Source organism: Dermacentor silvarum, chromosome 4, assembly GCF_013339745.2.
Source record: "Dermacentor silvarum isolate Dsil-2018 chromosome 4, BIME_Dsil_1.4, whole genome shotgun sequence".
Classification (NCBI taxonomy): Eukaryota; Metazoa; Arthropoda; class Arachnida; order Ixodida; family Ixodidae; genus Dermacentor; species Dermacentor silvarum.
The window spans coordinates 48,742,158-48,764,323 of record NC_051157.2 but is presented as its reverse complement, the minus strand read 5'-3'; the positions used below and the strand labels follow the sequence as shown (position 1 = coordinate 48,764,323).

General features: G+C 47.8%; 1 protein-coding gene across 2 annotated transcripts in view; it reads right to left on the bottom strand.

The window, feature by feature from the left end:
• LOC119449972 (gamma-aminobutyric acid receptor subunit beta) overlaps nucleotides 1–7,941 on the bottom strand; it is a 214,093-nt gene extending 206,152 nt beyond the window's left edge. For both annotated transcript variants that reach the window (XM_037713296.2, XM_049665557.1), the window contains exon 1: nucleotides 5,800–7,941. In XM_037713296.2, coding sequence (XP_037569224.1) covers nucleotides 5,800–5,903 — 104 coding nt within the window. In that variant the 5' untranslated portion in view covers nucleotides 5,904–7,941. The remainder of the gene's footprint in view (nucleotides 1–5,799) is intronic.
• Nucleotides 7,942–22,166: the final 14,225 nt, after the last annotated feature.

Here is a 22,166-nt window from a genome sequence, read left to right as displayed (position 1 = left end):
ACTTATAGCACTAGAAGACAGGTGAAGGTCATGCATCTTTTCTGCTTTGGTAGATGGGGTAGGAATGCGGAAAGAATTGAATGGGGGCTAAATGTAAAATAAAAATGAAGGATGACGTAGATCTCAAGACCGTGTTTAAGAATTACGGAAGTTAAAGCTTGCCTTGCATTGTAGTATTACGAAACCTTATTAGAGTGAGTGATCTGTGCCATTTAGGTCCTACGACAATGAGTGATATGCATTTCATTTTGCGACGTCTAGCAATATGTATGTGGATCTAGAAACGGCAAGGTGACAAAGAATCCACATTTATAAACAGTGCTCGAATAAGGAATCTCATTGGAGCAAACGTTTCGACAATGGGATTTGTCTTCGTTAGACCAAGGACACTGGAATCACAACATGGCCTAATGTAGGAGACATCAATAGTTACCCGCGTTTGATTCCGTCCACTCGCATGTTCGACTTCATATTGCAAAGCTGCTCGGCAGCATCGAAGGCTGGCAGTCCGAAGATAGTAGCAATATGGTAAAGGCAATATAAGGCGTCTGTTGCAGAAAAAAATAATGGGACGAGTACTTTCTTGAGTCCCATGGTGCACGAGCGACCAAATAACTCACCATTAAAATGATCACAAAAGCACCGACGCAGTGCGATTGATATCGGCCTCATTTTCAGCCAGAATAGGTCTTGCCTTTGTAAAATACATACGGAGCGACTCAACAATGTGCAGTTTTGAATGAGTGCGCTCAATGTGAACAAAGTGTATTTTAGTTTCGATTCTCTACATTCGGTTACAACCCAAGAATGTAGTGACAAATATACTGATCTAAAACTCAATAATAATTTGTTTTAGATGCGTCAGCCAATTAACTTTACGCATTTTCATGATGTCACAGCAGAGGCGAACTTTTTTCAAATTTGTCGTTTCTCAGTGAGCTATGTTCTGGACCGCGGAAGTACAGAGAGCAAGTGGCAGTTTGGTTTTGTGGTTGTAGCTTGTACGGGATTATTAGGTTGTCCCCGAGTATACAGTGCAAAAGTTATACAAAAAAATGGAATTATTGCCCCCCATGGTGCTGAAAGGATAATTCCAGGCACTGCATTTATCTGAGCGTGAATCCGGTTCACAAAGTCTCTAGTCGTGAAGCTACCTGTGGTTAGCTGGCGCTTTGGCTTATTATGTTTTACCGTCCGCGTGCCCCTCTAACAATGATGTCAAAACTCATCGCTTCCTCAACGTCGTCACTGGTCGTAACCTGTTGTGATTTCCTCAGTGCGGCTATCTTAAAGAGCCTTCTGCCATTGCTTAGGAGCAAAATGCCTTTGCCGAGAAACATGGGATACCTTTACAATCGATGTTGCTGCTGTGCAGGGCACTGTTCCTGGGATTTCTGCCTTACAGTGTGTATACATTTTGTCGAGTACATCTAAAACCAATACTCGAGCTCAGAAGAATACTGAGGGTCAAGCATTACGCCCATGTATCGTGCTACCTTGATGCGCTTCAACAAGAAAAACAAGCCAGACACCATCTGATTCTAACAAACGTAGCTGTTGACTCCTTTAGAGTGCCACATCTGTCGTTTTTCAAAGAATAAGGACCATAACCTGGTTGCCCTGCCAGCGCAGAGACATCAAGCTTCATTTTTGCAGCTGACTATTGCTCATCAACATCATCATTAACTGTTCTGTTAAATTGTGCAGGAGTGGAAAAACGTTGATCTTTCAAATGTATACTTGGCTATTCCCAGAACTCCAAGAAAGGCCGATTACTTGCCACTGGGTCTTGAGCATTTGACATTGCTATTATTGCACAAAACACAGAGATAATTTGCAGATATTTATAACACTGGTTCCAGCTAGCCTTTCAGATCAGCAGCTGCTGTGGCGATTCCAGCGAAACAGGTCACGATTGGATTCATTTGTACAAAAAGATATTCACGGTGACGCCCTCCGTGCCGCTATCAACTGTGTAACATATAAACGAGCGCACAAATGGGGCCGCGCTTTGTATATGTAAAACAACTCCTGAGCGGGGGGGGGTCTCAAATCCGCTTTTCGTCACAGAATGTGCGAGCAAGGCTGTCAAAAAGAAGAGCAATGAATCATCGTGTTTGGCAAAAAGGGCATAATAACATAATAATTTGGTGGCTTCCACGTAATTGTGGCATCATCGGTAACTACTTCGCTGATCGAGTTGCCTGGTCCACCTGCGAAGGCACCCAGATGCTTCTTCTACCTTGGGCTTCAACACACGCTGCAAGAAAACTGTGTTTGCTCGCACGAAAATACAAGCATTTTAATGCTTTTTCCTGTACCGCCTATGGCTGCGATGACATTTATGAACATATATTCTTTCCGCATTGAAATGGCGAATCAACCAACGAGCGACTCTTACAGATGTCAAGAATCCATCATGCACCTGTTGTTCGCCTGTCATCTGCACGAGACGGAGGGCCTTTTTTTCCACACCACCTAAAGGTGACTCAACTTTAGGTTATTTTCTGAGACGACCGTCCTTTCACCATGACCGCCTCCGTCGCTAGTGCAAAAAGCAATTCGCTTGCTGCTGCAGTTCTTGAAGTGCACAGGGATGAGGGACGAATGCTTCGTGTCGCCTATCACTTCAACGCATCTGTGGAACTTGAGATTATGTAACCTCTAGTACTAGGCGCAAGACAAGACAGCGCACATGAAGCAACCAGCCATCTCACCTCGCCCAGTACTTGTATCCGCCCGGAGATTACCTTCAAGACAGTGCGCGCGGGCCATGAATGATCTAAACCGCGCGGACAACCATGTGCAGCCACAGTCGGGCTAGTGGAGGCGACACGCTCATCTTCCCCCCCCCCCCCCCCCCCCCCCCTTTGCGCGAGCTTTATCACGGTACCGCGCGCTCACCACCAAACCTCACATCCTCACAAATTCGTTTTTCAGTTTCGTGACAGACCAGTTGACAGTAAGAATGGAGTATGATAAATACTGTGCGACTAAGATTAAATTGGGTCTGATGAGGGCAGTGAATAGCTGCGTGAATCTGTGCCCCTAGGTTCAAGGCGAAGAGCCTGAGCACACGTTTGGTTCTTGTGCCACTATAATGACGTTAATGCCACGTTTTATCTGTTCAGCTTCAAAATTCTCGAAATTCAGCATAGTACTTAAGTTTAGATTGCGTAAAGCAAAACTACAGCTCACGCCTGTGGAAGCATATGGCACGTGCACACCGCAGTGAGAAATAGATACGGTCGTAAAGTTCCGCGAGTGGTCGGATGTAACTTCCGCATTTATTCCTTGTATTTTTTCTTTCTGAACACTTGCACATTTCGTGGTGCTTGACGTAGTATGGCTAGAGCGTCGACATCGATCAGTACAAGAAAAAGTTACGTAACGCGTTCTACGACAGCAGCCTCGCAGATATTTAGAGATGCGAGCCATTGGTCAAAAATTCGTGAGGTACACCGACATTCTACATGCTAAGCTTCATTAGTTCACTGTAGACATTCTACAGAAACATTGGTGGTCAAAAAGGAGGCATTTGACCTGCGCTCAAAACTGCCCGACGATTTGCAAAATTCCGTAAGCTGCCTTATCCCCACCTTGTGCTAACCAATACGACCGAGCTCATGCTAGTAGTATCGTTAAAGCCAAGATACGTGCTGCGAAATCTTGTATGCTGCAAAGAACGGAGGGCAGCAGGAGTAATGTAGCAAGTCTGAGCGCTGAGTCCTTATTTACTATTTTAGCCTGAGGTCTGCCATCTTGGATCGCACTTGCAGGTTCTGCATATCGCCTATTGTGCTTATGCTAAAAAGCCAGAAATATGCGTAAGCTAAATTCTTCAACAAGATGGACACTTGGCAAGATTCAGTAAGTTAAGTATTGCCTGACACTTCATTAATAGTTTCCCTGGGCCTAGATGGCGTCGCCCCAAATATGTTGCTCCTAGCGCCCTCACGCTGCTACAAGTGGAACTCCAGGGCACTCCAAAGCTCCAAGCCTTCTCACGCCACAAGTGTCACGTAGGCCCAGTTCTACTGTTCCACAGTCATCTAGATGTCTAAAAAGTGCGCTTTGCACGCTTTTTTTTATGAAGGCTATGCTTCTTAAAGCATGACCAGCGCCGCAGCATTTTGACACTACTTCTACGAAAATTCAAGTGCACTAATAATAGCTAAGGAGCTATTTGAGTGATAGCTTACTATAATTGGGCCCGATTAACATAATAACTTTTTCATTTTTTAGCTTTAATGATGAGGCTTGAGATCGTCAGCAATAGATTCGTAATGACGTCCTATGGCAACGCACTCGTCCATTTCATTTCTGTAGAGACATTGAAAGTGAAATGGGCACTGATCGTTGTCCAGGAGGGCAGAGAAATTCAATAAGAAAGATGATTCATAATGTACAACCAAATATTCTGCAAACTTCTCCTGAAAAGTTCGCATACGTAAACGAAGCAACTCGCCGTGTGTGGAAAACGTGCAGTTCCAGCGCCGTTGCCATTATTGGCTAGGGCATCGATGAGCTATAACACTGACAGAAGCAGTCGACAAGATTATTTACTTCAGCCTTCCCTGGGAACAAAAGTGATTACTTCTGCGGTTGCTACAATTACTGCGAGTCCCGATGGGTGAGCAACAATGATGGTCTGCGCTGACCCCGATACTTGCTGCATCGTCGCAACCATTTATATCAGAAACCAAAAACATTTTAGACGTTTTCAAGACAATGAAGAAGCGTGAACAAGGAACAACATTTATAGATGTTGATAGATTTTCTTTAAAAACACCCAGTCAGAATAATTTTTGGCCAATGTGTCATAATTGCACTATACCATCAATTTTTATTAACAAACCTTCGTCTTGCTGCGGTGATAGTTGTGGCTCCCTCACAAATGCATTTATTATGTCATTGACCTAATTGTTGTTCAAAGAGAAAAACATTTTGGCTTAAAGCTGCTTTCTTTTCTTGTTAGATGTGCTGTGTTGTATTGAGTAGCAATGTTTTCACAGCCACAGGGTCGAACATTACAAAGAAACAAACGACATGACAGATCGGTAACGTTCAAGCGACGGCCTACTCGTAATCGTTTTTCTCCATTCTCTGCATGCTCAATGTAAACTCGTAGAGACTTCATAAAGGTAAAAATTGCTATCAGGAAACATTTCCTCAAAATGTTCACTCTATTCCATGTAGGTATCAGAAGACATTCGCGAATGCTGCTACAAAAGAGTAACATAGCTACTGATCTCATAAAACAACACATACATTATACTACACCAACTTCATCAGCAACTTGCATGTTGAAGCATTTAAACATGATATTGCACGAAGTTGCGTCTAAGACTTTACATGGACAGCTCATTAAATTTATGCAATTTAGTCTCTTCAATTTCACTCTTTGGATCTGAGTAGGTATTCCAGATGCTCCTTTAACGCATTTAAAATAAAATCTGTGGGCTTTTTCCTAAGCATTCATCTGTCACGTGCAGTCATGGACAAACACAAAGGTAACGGTACATCTAAAAACAAGGCGGCAAGAAGTGAAAGGCGTTCATTAATATATTTTAGGAAATTGTACAGTCCGCACCTACCCAATTGGATCTTTGTTACTGCACGCCAAACTTTGAATGAATTACAATGATGTGACAGTTACAAGGACCACCAGAGCTTGTCAACTTGAGACGTTTCAAGTCGAGATATCTCCCACTAAGCTCTAATTTGTCCTGGACTACACGTGCTGTTTTATCGTCGCCACAAGACACGCTCGCAAACAGAGGATGGTGAAGGACTCACCCCGGCTGCAGGGGGGCTGGACCATTATCCCGACCGGCACTGGTGACAGCGACGGCCACGAAGAGAACGAAGGACCAGCAACTGAACGCCATCGCTTGTCTCATCTCAAAAATACCGTCAGCCTGCGTGTGAAACTTTCGCTGTGCAAGAAAAATCTTCCGGAGACGCGTGCTCAAGTTGAAAGGTCCCTCGCGTGCGGCTGCGCTTTTTTTTTCCTAGGGAGCGCGTCACTGGCTGCTCAGATAGAGAATGCGCTCAGCGTGCGGTTTGCAGGATTTGGCGGTCAAGACACCTTCAGCGACCGGGCTGGACGTAAACATCTGCGGCTCAGCTTGGGCTTCTCTCTTCTTGCGAGTGCGAGGGGGATGACTCTGCTCTGTCGCAAGCACGAAAGCCAGTGAGAACTCGGATTCTTCGAGAAAACGGTGAGGTGTGAAAAAGACGGGGATTCAGAAGAGAAAGCGGTCGGCGATGACGAGGCGCTCGCCGATCACTTCCTGTAGGGGGACAGCGAGAAGGTGCACTTTTTTTTCAAGAACGGCGATGGGGGCTCGCAACGCGTGCCCCCGAAACAAAGCGATAAAGAGTCGAGAAGGGGAGGGTGTTCGAAAGACGAAGGGGGGTGTGCGTGTGTGTGTATGCCGTGCGCAGCTTTTTTTTTTTTTTTCCGAGTGGCTCCGACCAGGCGGGTGCGCTTGTGTGTGCGGCTCGACTCCGGAGGGAGCCCTGCTCGGCTTCACGGTTCTTCTTCGCACCAAGGGAACTAAGGATGGGACTCGAGGCCTTGCGAGACTTGTTCCTCTTGGATGCGCGTCACGCTGCTCAGAAAGAGGATGGACGCGGCGTTTTGCTTCGTGGACCGGTTTTCGAATTCCGTCGGCTGCGCGGGTCGGAACGTTCGGCTTGCTCGAGGGAGGCGCTGTGCGCACCTAGTCCGTGGCGTGGGCCCCGCGGTAAGGGCCCTCAGGCGACCCCGGTCTGCGGCATGGCGCTCTCGCGAGTTGTTCGCTGGTCGTCGGTCAGGCCGCCTCCGTCGTCCTCGCCGCCGTCTTCCTGCGCGTCCTCCTGCGTCGTGGTCACGCTGCTGCTGCTTTCGTCGAGCGAGCGGCGGTGTCACGCCTCGTGCTGCTGACGACTGCAGGAGAGGGGCAGGATCACATGACACGGCGGCGCACGGTCGACGACGCTGGCGAGTCCCGGCTTCGGCTGTACACCCGAGCACGCTCTTGGGTTGATCGAGTCCCGGTGCGAACGAGTGTCCCTAGCGCTCACTGACGCGGCCGATTCGTGTGCAAGAGAGCCCCGTGGCGCGCCGGCTTTCGGTCGACCGCTGCGGGCCTCGACAGAGACTCGGGGAGAGAAGCCACCGGTTGAAACTCTGGTGGGGGCGATTGTCACGTAGTGCGGGGACTGTACGGCGGGGTTGCGGGGAAGGAGAAGTAATCGTGCAACAGGCAAGACTAGAACAACTCAAGAGATGACACCGAGTCTTGCATAAACCAAGTCTTAAAACGCAAGGAACCGAACGGTATACGAACCCAGGCGAAAAGTGGTGCGGCGGAACCGGGGAGTGAGCTGCTCTCGGGCTTCCAAGCGGGGCGCAGGCGAGAGACACGGGGGTCGATGCGTGTGCCCGCCGGACGACGGGACAGGCCGCTGCTCGGGTGACGAGCCTACGGGACCGGGGTAACGAAACCAGCGACCGAGATTGACGGACGCACAACGCAAACAGAAGGCAACTTAGGCGGGGGACAGGAAAGAGCGGGCCACGCACGCGCGCGCGCACTGAGCACCAGTAGCCGAAGCAAGCAGCAGCAGAAGCAGCAGGAGCGGCGGCGGGAAGCGAGGCCCCGGAGGATGGCCTGAAGATGGAGCCCGAGTGCTGGCGGCGGAGGGATCAAGGGAGGCAAGCAAGTTTCCGCGGCGAACGGGAGCACCCGGCCGAACCAGCGAACGAACGGGGGGAAGAATCGGGGGACGGGGGAACCCTAAACACAAAGAAGGAAGGGGGGGAAACCTAAGGCGCCAAGTCCTGCGGGGGGCTCTCTCGCTGGGGCGGGCTACTACTCCCCTTCAGAGTCCTGCGGCTCGTCTCTGGCAGGGCCCTGGCCGCAGCACCCGCAGACGGGTGGTCTTGGACCGTCGCATACCGGCACTGCAGGATTTCTGAAGCGTCGCTGGCGCGACGCCCCTCACCCTCGCTTTCGGTGCACCCTCTCCCTCGAGGGCGCATGCGCCGGACCTCTCGGAGGCGCTCGCCGATCGATCCCAAGGAGCAGCGCTGGCGCCGCCCGCTGCTGCGCAGACGCGCCCCCGTCCGGCGGAAGTGGACCCCCCTTTTTTACCCCCCTCCTCCGGACCCCCCGTGTCCACGAGCCACCCGCGCGTGGCAGACCCCCGCCGCCATTGCTCGGACCTCTCTAGCTCTCGCTTCAGCCGCGAGCGAAAAGGGAGGAAGATTTCAACCCTTCCTCTCGCGGCGCTCCTCGTGGCCTCATGCTCCGGGATGCCGACCTCCTCTTCTGCTCGCTGCCCGCTTCCAGAGTCGTCGTCGTCGTCGTCGTCGTCTGCCGGTCATCGATTCTTGCACTTGTTTACACTCTCGCCTCGCAGCTTTCTTTCCGCTCGCAGTGTTCCAGTTGACTTCTTAATTCTGCACTAGCGCCTTTCGGCCCTCTTCCCCGCGCTTCCGGCTCAATCGACTCTCGCCGGGATCGCACTCATCTTAAATTGTGCGCCGCCCTCGGCCCGCCCCGGGACTGCGACGGCGCTGGTTCCGCTCGTGAGCTCCCAAGATTAAAAGAAGAGACAGACTCCTTAGTCCGAAAAAAAGTTAAAGAAAGGAGCACGAAAAAGAAATGGCTCTCATTTTCACAGTTCAACTACTTTCATCATACTGGACCTCTTCTTTTGCTTCTTCTGTGGAGTGTTCAGGCCATTCTGTGGTGGCGTGGAAATAAAATTGTACAACAAAGTTTCTCCTTCTAGCGGTTCGCTCATCAAGTAAGAATTCTCCCCTCCCCTTCCTTCTGGTAGAGACAGGGGTGGGGGGAGGGGAACTTTTGCATGCTGCGACTTCTCTTTAAAGCTCCCTCTTGCTTTACAAAAAAAAAAATGGTCTTCTTCAACTCTGTTACAGATCAATAGAAGGGTTTGAGATACCAGAGGTCCACGATGACTTTTATAGATGTCGTGGTGGAGGACGTCGGAATAAATTTTCTAACATGGTTGTCACACATAACGTGCGCAACTAAATGGTGCACCAAGGCCGTGAGTTTAGAAGCACACGCAACTTGCGCAATTATTACCGAGCCTTGACGTTTCGCCAAACATCTCTGCTGCGGTGCATCAAAACAGCGACTTCAATTCAGGACGTGATAGATGCTCAAGCGTCAGGTCCTCTGCATTCATCGCATTCATCGGTAATTGCTTTTACGGTAATCGTTCCTCTGCATTCTTCGATAGTCACTGGTAGTCGCTTTTACAAAACATGTGATAGCGTGAGTCAGAGAACCCATAGGCTACAATTAAAAAATATGGTGTTTTACGTGCCAAAACCACCATCCGATTATGAGGCACGCTGTAGTGGGGGACTCCAGATTGATTTGGGCCACCTGGGGTTCGTTAACGCGAGCTCCTAAATCTAAGTACACGGGTGTTTTATGCATTTCGCTCCTATCGAAATGCGGCCGCCATGACCGGGCTTTGATCCCGCGAGCTCGTGCTCAGCAGCCCAACACCATAACTACTGAGCAACCACGGCGGGTCATGGCCACAGTTGTTTGACGGCCGATGCAGAAGATAACACGGGCATCTGCACAGTGTTATACATTTTATTGCCCTGGCAGCTTAGCAAAGACTCAATATTTACGTGAAAATGCACCTTGGGATGCCAGTTGTTTCTTATAAAAACTGGTACTTGCGAAGCAAGCAGTTATAATCGCATTAATTTCTCAATAATTGTGTCATTGGTGGACAATAATGTGGCGCGGAATAAACTAAAAATGACTAAAGAAGGGACCAAGAAGGGAATTTTCTTTAATTATTATGCTGAAAGAGTCATTAGAAGCAACTATAAGCTAGTTTCTTTAACAAAAAGTAAGCTTTAAAATCTTTGTTTTCGGCTGAAAATGATAAACTGCCCTAATGTTTTTCTTAAAAGACCCACGCTTTATTTTATTCCACTTCAGCATTCGAATCTAACTTTAAAACGTCATCAGTGACGTGACAGCGCTGTTTGGCTGAGGCAAATATTTATAGCTTTACAAGTTCGTCTTGTGCTGCTTCTTGTAAGTCATTCGAGTGTTCTGTGCTATCTGCGCACGCACCGTTCTGTACGAATTACCATGCGCTGCTGCCACCTCGCACATGCCAGGCATTACGAATGTTTTAGGAAAAGGACATTGTCGGTGTCAAATACCTGCTATGCACGCTTCACGCTCAAACAACTCAAGCTCAGGTGCCATACGTCTGGCAAACGTATAGCGACCCAACATAAGACTCGTGATCAGCTGATTTATTGAATATATATTTATTTGCTATGACACACTAAATTTTCGTAATTGTTCAAATAATTCTTAGGAGCCTACTGGCGAGTAGTTCACATAGCAGTTAGATGTACTACTCAGTCAGGATAGCAGCCATTCATTGCCTAAGGCGAACATATTAGCGAAAGCACCCGGACTACCACATATGCACCATATGCATGTATGCACAAAAAAAAAAAGCTGTTCATACCAAAAAGTACCAACCAATCACTAGAGTGAACTATTTAGCCAAGCCCAGCGAGGAGAGGTTTCGATCAGCGCAATGATCTGAATTTGGCATCAGACATTTTGTTATGTAATAAATCGCCAATCTTGATTCTCTGTTGATCCCTGAAAGAGTATAGAGCGAATCAATGGCCAATTTTAGATAAATGTGACTGTAGCCATGTTTTCTGTAGCACATCTCAAATCGTAGCGCATCACCTCAATGCGATGCGTCACCGTTAACAAGCAGCGCAACAGCTCTCTTGCTATGGTGATCGACATGACTAAGCACCTGCTTTTAGCGAGCTCGCCTAGCTTGCGAGTAAAAGAGAGCAAACGCCCGGCCTTTCGCTAGTGAATAAGGAGACATTGATGTCTTAATACGCTTACCTGCGAGCATCCGGGCATCCCGGGAGTCGCATGTGTCATGACGGTTCTTCCAATCCAGCCCTTCCTCACAGACTGTTGACGCGGAAAGTCTGGAAAGCGAAAAAAAAAAAGTAGCTACGATGGCAGTTGGGCATATCGGAACAAAAACAGAAGCATGCTGTGATGGCTAGAGGAGACGCGCAACATGAGACGCTTTCAAAGTGAAGCTTTCTTGGCGAACCCTATACCGGACTTTTCTGACCATGGCTGCTGGGCACTGCTGATGTCTTGCAAAATAGCCCGCACTTCAAAAAAAGAATTACGTGCGCCATAGTGAGATCGAACTTCCGGCTGTCAGCACAGCATGCAGCCCGATCCTGTAATCATTAGGCAGGTATACTTATACCGGATGCAATGTCATCTAGCTCTTTGACGTGATTGCTGCTTGTGTGTGACCATTGCGTAGCACGCTAGTGTGACACCACATGCGCATGCGCCACTTTCCTCTACGCCAAGAACGCAGGAACGAAAATGGCAAAATTATAGCATTTGATTAACCGCTGCCCGAAAGCTTCCCTTCACATAGATTACAAGATGCGCATTGGATCTGCATATTTACCTATATCTTTCAGTTTTCGTTGCTTTTTAACAGGCGGCAAGTCAGTTACAATGTCGAAATGCGAACACCATGCTTACCGCATTACTCCCTCCTCCCCCCCCCCCCCCCCCCCTTTCATGTAGTAGGAATGCAAGGAATATTCTCGCCCTTAGACGTATGTATAGATTAGTAAACCCCTGGCGGCTAACTTGCATACCAAGACCACAATTACAGCGGCCATAATAGCCCAAGCGTCACATCATATTCAATTACTGAGTAAGCAGTCATAAAATAACACGAGTACCGCGTAAATATTCATCCGATATGTTCACGTTAAACAACGTTATATGCCATTCTCCAATTGATGCCAAGTGCATTAGTGCAGGTCTCCAACTGCGTTGTTCGCGGCCACCACCGAATTCTGGTACTATGTAATGACCCATCATTGCAGGGCGCCACGACAACATGCTCCTGATGTGTCGTAGCACTCGCATACTTCCTCATGACGCCCCAGGTCAACACTTGCGACTCTGAAGGCGCCTAACCAAACTGTCCCAAACTACTTAAACGGCTATAAGCTTAAATTGCTTGCGCCCGAAGGAATAGATTCAAATTTTATATAGACTATGGCTCCTCTTAACTCGATAAAACTAGCTGTCGAAATGGGAAACGGGGCCAATTTTTATCGAAATTCAGGGATGATTATATCAAGCAAATGGCACGATAGTACAAAAGTGGGCTTGTTTGCCGTTGCGGGGTCTTTTTTTGTCTCATGTTGTCTACGCTGTTCACCATGGTAAGCAAACCGTCCAAGCCTATCTTTCTTGTGTTCTTGAGTTCGAGGACTTCACTGTCTCGAGCGACAAAAAAAAAAAAAAAATACCCAGCAGCAGATTGTTTTCGAAGCGCATGCGCGCGACTTTCGTTTCTTCACTCCTCGCCATCGAGGTTCGATCTGGAATAGCAACGAAGAGTGCCAGACCTTGCGTTGGGAAAGCGCCATTGTTATGCTTTATGAATACAAAGGGTGCCGGAAAGAAAACATGTCGAGTGTGTCTTCAAGCTTCCACCCTTTCTCTTTTTCACCTTCGCTATTTTCACTTTTGCCGAATATCCTTTAGGCAGTAATAGAACGCGTCTACAGTAGCGCCAGCGACCCGCACCAAGCGGCGCTCAGACGTGGCAGGCGGGAAGACGACTTCGCTTTTAATGAGCTCCGGCGACTGAAGCTTGGCGCGCGCCCCACACGCACCCTTCAGGGCCCGGAAGATGGCAACTTGAGGTCGGTCGACGGCGGGAACATTTTTAACGCGCCGCGAACAAAGCTAATGAGCAAATGAACAACGCCCTCGCTGCTGCAGCTGTCAAAAGGAGAGCAGCTCTGCGCGCGATATTTTTTTTTCTTTTTTTTCTCTCTCTCTGTTTGATGCAGTGGCGTCGGCAACGCGTTTGTGAGAAGAGCACCGTACGACTCCGGAATAGAGCTTGCTGGATCGGGGCTTCTATTTGTTTGTGTGCGTTTGTGTGTGCGGGGGTGGGGGGGCTGCTGCACGACGAAAGACACGCTTGAAGCTCTGGAACGAATTGGCACGGTGGGGATCTGGTTGTGTTTTAGGATGGATCCAAAGTGTTTCGGACAAGGGGAAAAAAGAGTTACAGTGACGTTTCACTTCGTGAACGCGGGTTACGCGCAAGAGTATGGGCGCCGCGAACATGCACAGCGAACACCGCGGCGTCGAAGCACAACGGGAAAGGGCGTGAACACGGCGATTCTCTTCTCCAATTCCAGGTGCCTGCATCATCCGGCACTCCTTCCCCTCGCGGCGACAAACATTATTTTGCCTATTTCACATACGGGGAGAGGAATCTACGCTTGCGCGTAAAACGTTGTGAAGACGCTCTCGCATAACTTAAACAATCACCGTAGATGGGTTCTGCCGGAATTTTTTCATGGTCGGCCGTTGTTCATTATATGGTTACTTATATTTTAGTTAAATGCTACGGATGTAAACCAAACGCGGCTTATAATGAAAGTCTGGAGGGTGCACGGAATTTGTGTGCGCGGTATTCCGGTGTCGCAAGATTGAACAATATCTGTCAGGTGGACAGAAAGAATATAAGATAGACCAACTAGACCAATTCAATGACGCAGTATTTGTTGTGTTCACGGTGTCTTGACGCAATGAGCAATCTGCCTAAAAAGAAAAACGCTCCCATAATGCAGATGAGCCTCGTGCATTCTCACCCTTAATTCTAAACGAGTTAGAACCATGTCTTCAGGACAGCCATGCTACAATTTCGACACAATGTCTTGCTTGTGGCTGGGCGTAGTTATTACAAACGCATACCGCTATCACATCGGAACAATGACAAATGCCTCGTGCAACGTTCGTGATTGAAACGAGGTCATACGTAGTACCATACGGTTCATATCCTTATCTACAGCGCTTCCTCTCATGGTGAAACAAAGGCTTCTAGTGCCGCTTTAGGCGGACGACAGAGTGTTCATGGAAGAAAAAAATTATGCAGAACCAACGCACATCTTGGAATCTACGCGAATTGAAGCTTTCGCGTTGAGGTTACTGAAATACTACCAGTTTGCCCCTTTCGTTCTTGCATCTTGGGAGTAGAGTTTGTTGCTGTTGCTGTCATTGTTATTGTTGTTGTTGACGTTGCTGTTGTTGTTGATGCCGCGTTGGGAGGTGGTTCAGAGCGTGCAAATACACTGCATTGGCGCGGCAGAGAGGAAAGGCAATGCAAGAAACTCTTTTTGGACTTCTCCATCACGCAACCAAAGCGCCCTCTGGAGTTAGATGGGCGTCACAACAATGACCTCTCGACTGATTTAATTAGCCGTGACCCCCCACAAAGGCACTGTAGAAACTGCAGCGCTTACTTTTGCACTAGTGTGCAACAGTTCAGAGGGGAGATACAATGGTAGAGAGAAGGTAAGGATAGGTGGCAGATATTCGGTAGAACCAACGCAGTCACGAAACTAGTCGCCTTGCCACTCTTCGCTCGCAGATCCGATACATGCGGGGGAAGGCGGGAGAGGGAAAAGGCCGACGTAAGAAGACAAGGAAACGCTACTATATTAGACACAACAGCGGTTGCGGACAAATTTAAACTCAGCGTACGTTACCTTTCTGCCATTTCTGAAAAATAAGCTCCCTGCAAATTTGTCACTAGAACACGCCTGCAGGCTCATATATTACCGCGATGGCGTTAAAGGCCCCGTGTCGCGCAAAATCCGGTGTCGGCGGCGTTATGGTTAGTGAAAATTATATTTAGGTACACGTATAAGCCACGGGTTGCTATATGACGTGCGGTATATGCGGGTTATATTGTCACACCATTCTATCGCTTAAGTTGCTCATACCTTGTCTTACATTTTTCACAAAGTTAGTCCTCGGAATTTTGAGAATGACAGCCCACAAACAAATGTCACAAAACAAAACACCGACAGCGCATGCTGTTTACGGTACATATTCTCAAACTGAAATATTAAAAGTGCGAAACAATAACAGAAACCTGAAAATGATGTAATTGTTTTGACGCGGCTGTGCACCAGCTCCTGGATCGCCCAACGCAAAAGGCCGTGTTTCTACCGGAAAGCTCGCCTTCGTGCATAGCGTTCGCCGCCAGCGTTTACCGGTAAACATTACGGTTACATAAGCTGCCGCTGCCGGGAAGTGTGAGAAGCAGTGAGGGATCTTTGAATGCTATTGCGTTCCACTTTTAAGGCGAAGCTTAAGCGTCCTTCAAGTTTTGTCTCCCTACTACAAACCATTTCTTCGCGGAAAGCGTGCTAATGACAATCTAAAATTAGCCTTTCAACTAACTTGACTGCATGAAAGCAGTATGGCGTGCCTTAATCGTCACAGAACGGTTCCACCGGCTGTTGCGACGCGTCGCAGAGAGTCTTCAATAGCTTCACTTATCCTAGTTTGCTCATTTACTACACACGAAGTATATGCACACGCAATACGGTAGAAAGAAGTTATGAGCTCCTTTCTTAATTTAAATGAGCACTACTGGAAACAGTCCTTGAGCATCAATAATGTTTAACTTAAGGCGTACTGTATTTGTTTTGTTAATACTCTGTGGTAAGGTGACGACGGCGGTTCTTGAATAGTTGCTCAAAGCACGTACCATTTACTGTCTTTCACAACTTTAGTCGTATATGGGAGGATTGCTTAAATAGGGAGGCTTGAGGGTTTCTAAAAAACAGACGAACAGGGAGCTAGTTGCGTCGAAGCCACCCGACACTGGATACATCGCACTGGAAATAGGCTGCAGTCAAAACATCACCAGCGAAAGCGCCAGTAGATAAAAAAAGCGTGGGAGAGTAATCACGATGGCGCAGTGTGTGCTCTCGAGTTCGATGACACCACCTCTAGGAGTTCCCGTCACGTATCACTCACTGGCGCTATTGACGAAGTATACATGCTTACCGTCGCACGGAAATTTTGCTTGTATTCGCGGGGTTCGTTCACGCTCGGAAAAACACTTTTATGTAGCACGTATTTAGCAACAAAAAGCTGTATCAGGAGTTTCTCATGCTGCTCTACAAACTTATCATTGACACTTTGCATCTAATCATACTATTTGAGAAGACGAATAATTAATTAGATAATTAAGACAAATTATGTCGTCAGACGGAATGCAAACTGCAATCTGAGAATCTCCAAGCGACGGCAAACAACATTACCTTGGTTCTGTCCAGCTACGTGGCATTTGCATATTTTTAAATCTTGGTGCATGATAGTTGGGACACCCTGTATATAGCCGAATGAACATGAACCACCGTAGAACATTACACAGACTCGATTGACAGCGCCATTTTCGGCCTGGGAGAATGCATGAGTTTTAAATAGCGAAGCTGTTTACGCCAGTCGTAATTTGTGGTTCGTATCAAGAAACTATCATCATCAGCAATGAAGAAAGAAATAAAAATTTTCTTGCCGAGGCGGGATTTGAACCCGCGTACCCACGATCCCAAGGCGACCGTGGCACTACTAGGCTCTTTTTTGATACAGCCATTTACTTTATTTGTTTTCCAGGACGAAGAAGCACCCCAGGAGACGCACAGGTGTCCTGACTTAGCGTGGCCACGCGACCATCCGCAGCCCATTTGTTTTGGGAGTGCCAGCGCTACGCTAAGCAGCGGGACCACCACCTGAGGGCGGTGCAAGTGTCGTCCTACGAGGAGTGGATTAGGCCGGCAACTGGATTGGCGGATTCCGACAGGGCCATTCTGCACTCGCTCTTGGGTTTCGCCAAGGACACGCAGCTTCTAGGACGGGTCCAATTTCTCCTTCCCTCTCCCATTCCTATTCCACATAATAGGCCTTCGAGCCATCCTACAATAAATACATTTTTATCATCATCATCATCATCATCATATATTCTTTTCTCACATAGTAATTACCATGCACTGCAGCGTTTTTTTTTCACAGGTTTCCTAACCGCAGAACGAGGGAATCACACATCTACATAAAGACCAGTCTTTGCTGCAGGCGCTTCTGCCACACCTGCCATGTCTTGCTGAACTCTCTTCACCGTCAATCAGCGAACTTGTGTATCTAAAAGCATCACAAAAGAGGATCCACGCCGGTTTTGTGTTTTCTAGAGCAAGCATGTATATAGTCAGTTACGACGCCATACAGCCACGCTTGCAGGACAAGCATTTGTGCGAACCATATGATTGCGTTCCAGCGTCGTCGTCTTCGTCCACAGCTGGCGCGTTCGCACGCGCTCGTGCCAATGCTCTGCAAGGTGAAGAAGAGGTTTTGTGCGCTATGCTGGGAGTGAGATAAAGAAAATGAGAGCGAGAGAGAAAGAGAGACGCATTCACGGAGCGGGTCTGCTGGAACACGTTGTCCGCATTGCAACGTGGTGGAACGCGGTGTCGGCATTGGAACGCGGTATCGGTGTTGCAAGCTGCGGTATGCAACGCGCAGTGACGGCCGTAAGTCCGAGAGAGAGAGACGCATTCACGGAGCGGGTCTGCTGGAACGCATTGTCGGCATTGCAACGCGGTGGAACGCGGTGTCGGTGTTGCAAGCTGCGCTAAGCAACGCGCAGTGACGACCTTAAGTCCGAGACGCACGAAAATACATTATCATCATCATGAGTAATAACATGAAAAGTGCTCACGCACTTCCGGAAAATGCTGGGCTACGATCGCCCAGCTTCGCTGTTTCAAGCTTTGCGCGGCTGAGTGCAAGGTTGTGCATATTTTTACTTGTATTTTTATTGACGTAGCATTCCGGTGTGCAGCTTCATAATCCAAGAAACTGCTGTATTTGGACCCCTAATCACAAAATTTCGTTTACGTATGTGCAGTCTCTGATTCGCTATCGCCGTTGCAATCGTTTCGTCATCGCGTTAGCGCCTACTATATAGCTGATTGGTAGTCATTAGAATGTAAGATGACAAAGAAATGCTCCTACATTAGAGAAGTTTCATGAACTGATACCCTGCGGGAGGGGATGTATTTAGTTATAATTCGTTTCCTTCAATTTCATACATTTCTTATCATGTGCCTCACCCAGTAGTGGCCTTTGTCGGAAATACGAGTGATACCAATGACTGCGTTCGAGGCAATGACAAAAGGCGAAAGCTTTGGAAGAAGAAGAAAAGAAGAAAAATGCAAACTACTCTAAGAAGGATAATTGCATTAAAAAAACGCGAAAAAGAAAATTCGGGCGAAATGCGGACACGCTTGTGTACTTAGATTTAGGCGCACGTTGGAGAATACCAGGTGGTACAAATTAATCCAGAGTCTCATGTTCAGATCGTGGTTCTAGAGCATAAAATCCAAGAATTTTAGTTTAGTTTTAGCACAGCTTTCGCGCAAAGCAGGCGACTTCCATAAGTTAGCTCGTGCACCCACACACATGTAGGAAAGTCGTAACCTGAGCAACTATTGCGAGCTGCAGCTAACACGGCAGTGCCTAATATTGGCAACGTCCCTGTAATACGAAGCGTGCGGGTTTCCCGATTAGACGAGAGAGACGCTGCAGGTGTGTTCTTCTCGAATTTCCACGATACCACGACAGTACTCTTGTTATGAAAGGAAGCAACCTTAGCAATTTTGCAAGCCGACCGTGGACGTGTTGACAGTTCATACGTGACGGCGTTACTTAGCCGTTCTAAAAAAGCGACCACAGTTATGTAATTTGTGTGTTTACTCTATTTTCACGTTTACATTTTTTTTTCGCTTTGGGCCAGCATGCGACAGATGCACTCAGTTTTCTTTGTTTTATGAGGTGGAAAAAAAGTTCATTCACGTCTACAGGAAATGGAGGAGATTAATTAAGGCTGTGGTGGTGAAGCTGCCTGTAGTCTGAGAACGTGCGGTATACGTGCGCAAAATGAACTTCCTCGAAAGAATTTTGACAGCAGGGAAGAAGCGTGCGTCCAAATATAGAGTATTCAAGCTGAGAAGTTCGCCCGTGGTTCCCTACCTCTTTCTCAATCCATTCGTCGGTCACGTGACCTACCATTGCCGTGGCATATAGAGAGTGGAACACGTATCTTTCCCGTGCCGAACACGTAGTCGCTTTGGCAGTCCGCGTTAGTCCAGCGCTCAAATCATTTTCAGGCGATGATACGCTTTGTGACAAGCGCTTGGTGCATAAAGCGGACCAGTCATTTGTTCTTTACAACAGTGGTTGAAAACCGCACCCGTATATATTCACAAAGCAATTCGTGCACTATAGAAACATCCGTACGAAAAATGCATACGGAAATAACGACGGCCAATCCTGATTACGTTATTACACGTTATTAGCGAAAGGAGCCGGTGGCATGTGAGAGAAAGATCTTGATCTTAGCAACAGTGCTAGAAAACGACACCCGTATATATTCGCAAGGCAATTGTGTCGTGAATTCCACCTCATTTGCGAAAGCGGGTTAAGTTGATCCTTTGTTAGATATCGTTTTCGATGTACTTGAAAGAAGTCGTTCAAAAAATTCACAGCCCTTCCTCTACAGTGAAGGTGGAAGCCTGCGAAGCTGTGAGTGTGGCGGGCTCTGCTATGTTTGTGTTTTTGAAGTAAGTGACTGCTTTTAACGCGATAGCGTTAAGGGCCCCGTGTCGCAGAAAATTCGGTGTTGGCGTCATTGCCGGCTTTGGCGTCCCGTGAGCGGAAATTTACGTATATATTTAGGTATATGTATATGCCACGCTTTGCTATGTGACAAGCGGGAATGTGCGGATTATATTGCGACATCATTCTATCACTAAAGCTGCTCATACCTTGTTTTACATTGTTGACAACGTTATTCCTCGGAATTTTGAGAACGACCGCCCACAAACAAATGTCATGAAACAAAACAGCGACAGCGCATGCCTTTTCTGTTAAATCTTCTCAGACTGAAAGGTTAAAAGTGCGAAACAATAACAGAAACCTAAAAATGATCAAATTCTTTATAGCCGGGACCGGCCCACGCAACAGGCGGCGTTTGAAGGTTACATAAGCTGCAGTTGCTGGGAAGTTGCATTTGCGTGAGAAGTCATGGATCTTTGAATGCTATGGCGTTCGGCTCTTAAACGCGAAGCATAAGCATCCACCAACTTCTTTTTTTTTTTACACACACATCGATACTACGATAAGGCCGAAAATTCCAAGAACTGGCTAAGGTCACTGAAAAGAGATCTACAGCCAAACGAAAGGAGTCACAATGTTTACATGAGATAGGGCGGGAAAGTTGCGGAAAAGAAATCGTTGTACACCCTCCGTATTCCAATTCGTTCTCCCTTTAATGGCCACTCGAGTGCATCGAGGCGAGGGGGTGCCAATTACGCTCGAGACCGCTGTACTTTCACAACAGCCACGGCTGCTGCGTGATGCTTCAGTTGGAAATCGCCGGCGACAGCTTCTAATAGCAGTGCCTTCGTCGGCGGCGAGGATCGTTGTCACGACCTATTGCGCGCGTGGTTACGACTTGTGGCAGTACGCAGAGCAGAAGCTGACTCGATTGTAGCTGCCAATAACCTAATAGGCGCTCCCGTTGTCGCGTCCAGAGACGCGACGACCACCATTATGAGTAGTCGGGATTGTTCTGTCTCGGTGTGTTTGAATGTATATATTATATGCGAACGCAGCGCTGCCGCGGAGCACAGACTCGCCATCGCCGAGTGAATGCTCGCTTTCGGGCTCTTGCTATTAGGATCGAAAAATAAGGGCTACGCGAATAGTAGCGCAGAACACAGAATGAAATGCAAATTTAATGCGTAAGCATTCTTTGGCGAGTACCCCAGCAAAGTCTGGCCGTCCCGCTGACGCCTTGTATCTGCAAAATAAATGCACAATTGGTCAAGTTAACGCATGTAATCGTCATTGTAGTGTAATATTAGATTATTGCTAGAGTTAGAAAAACAAAGAAGGTTGTGACGCCGTTTCGGCTCAGTAGGTACGATATATGAGCTGGTTAAATGCCATAATTGGTCAAGTTAACGCATGTAATCGTTATAATAGTGCAATAGTATATGATTCCTAGCAATGGATTCATAAGCTAGCTAAATAAGTAAGCAAAAGCGAAGTAGCAGCTGAGCCAAAGAATGCTTAAGGAATAATAGGTAATTCTCAGAATGTCTGTACAATTTTCTCGATTGTTATGTACAGCCTCCCGCATTTTTAACTATATTGCGCGGGCGTCCATCACGCGTCATTTTAGCGCCTTTAAGCGGCGATAATCAGCGAGACCGGCAGAAGTGCTCTCAAGTGCACTACGCACTCTTCTGTGCAAGAGTTGTCCAATGCGATGTTGCCTTCAGGATGACGTACGACCATATGATAGCATTCTCGCACAATATAGTTAAAAATGCGCAAGGCTGTATGTTTTTAATACTCAACCAAAGGCCGCCATATTAAACAGAAAATTCTTTGCGCCGCACCATAGCCATCTGATTTTGTTTCATTGCGATAGCAATTATATGGACACTTCAAGCGGATTTCTGCCGTTGGCGTCGTCGTAGCATCGCCGTCGCCGTGAGGTTCCGTATGAAGTCCAAGGGCGATAAAATTCTCGCCGCGCACCGTATGCTGTTTGTGCGAGTGAAAGCAGGCGAGGTAAGTGCGCTTTCACGGAGAGCGAACGCATGGCGGAGAGCAAACGCGACATCTTCCGTCGCGCGAAAGGCCGTGGGAGGATGGGAGGGGGGAGGGTGGGAAGGGAGAGAGGGGTGCGAAGTTGTGCTGCAGCACCGACTGCATATCTTGCGACCGGGCGCAAGGGGAACTGGCGACTGAATCTCGCACGCGAAAGGAGGAAAGCGGGAAGGCAGCACGAGAGGGAGGGGCTACGGCTTCTACTCTGCCAGTCCACTGCGTAATTGTATTTTGCGCGGCTACGGGCGCTCGCGCGAACCGTATCTTGAAAGCGATCTGCACACGGCTGCTACCTTTGTATGCGCTGTGCTCTCGCCGCTCAGTTTCCGTTGAAGCGATAGAGCGCAGGAACCTTCGCTCGCTGCTGCTTGTACGCGCTGACACCATGGTTGGTAATTCAGTTAGTAAGCGAATGCGTCCAAGTTTACACAGCCGATAAAACTACTATCCTTACTCGGAATAGCTCTCTACTAGTTTGCTATCGCAATTGATGCTTCGCCTTTCGGACGAAATTTTGTCTTTTTGGTG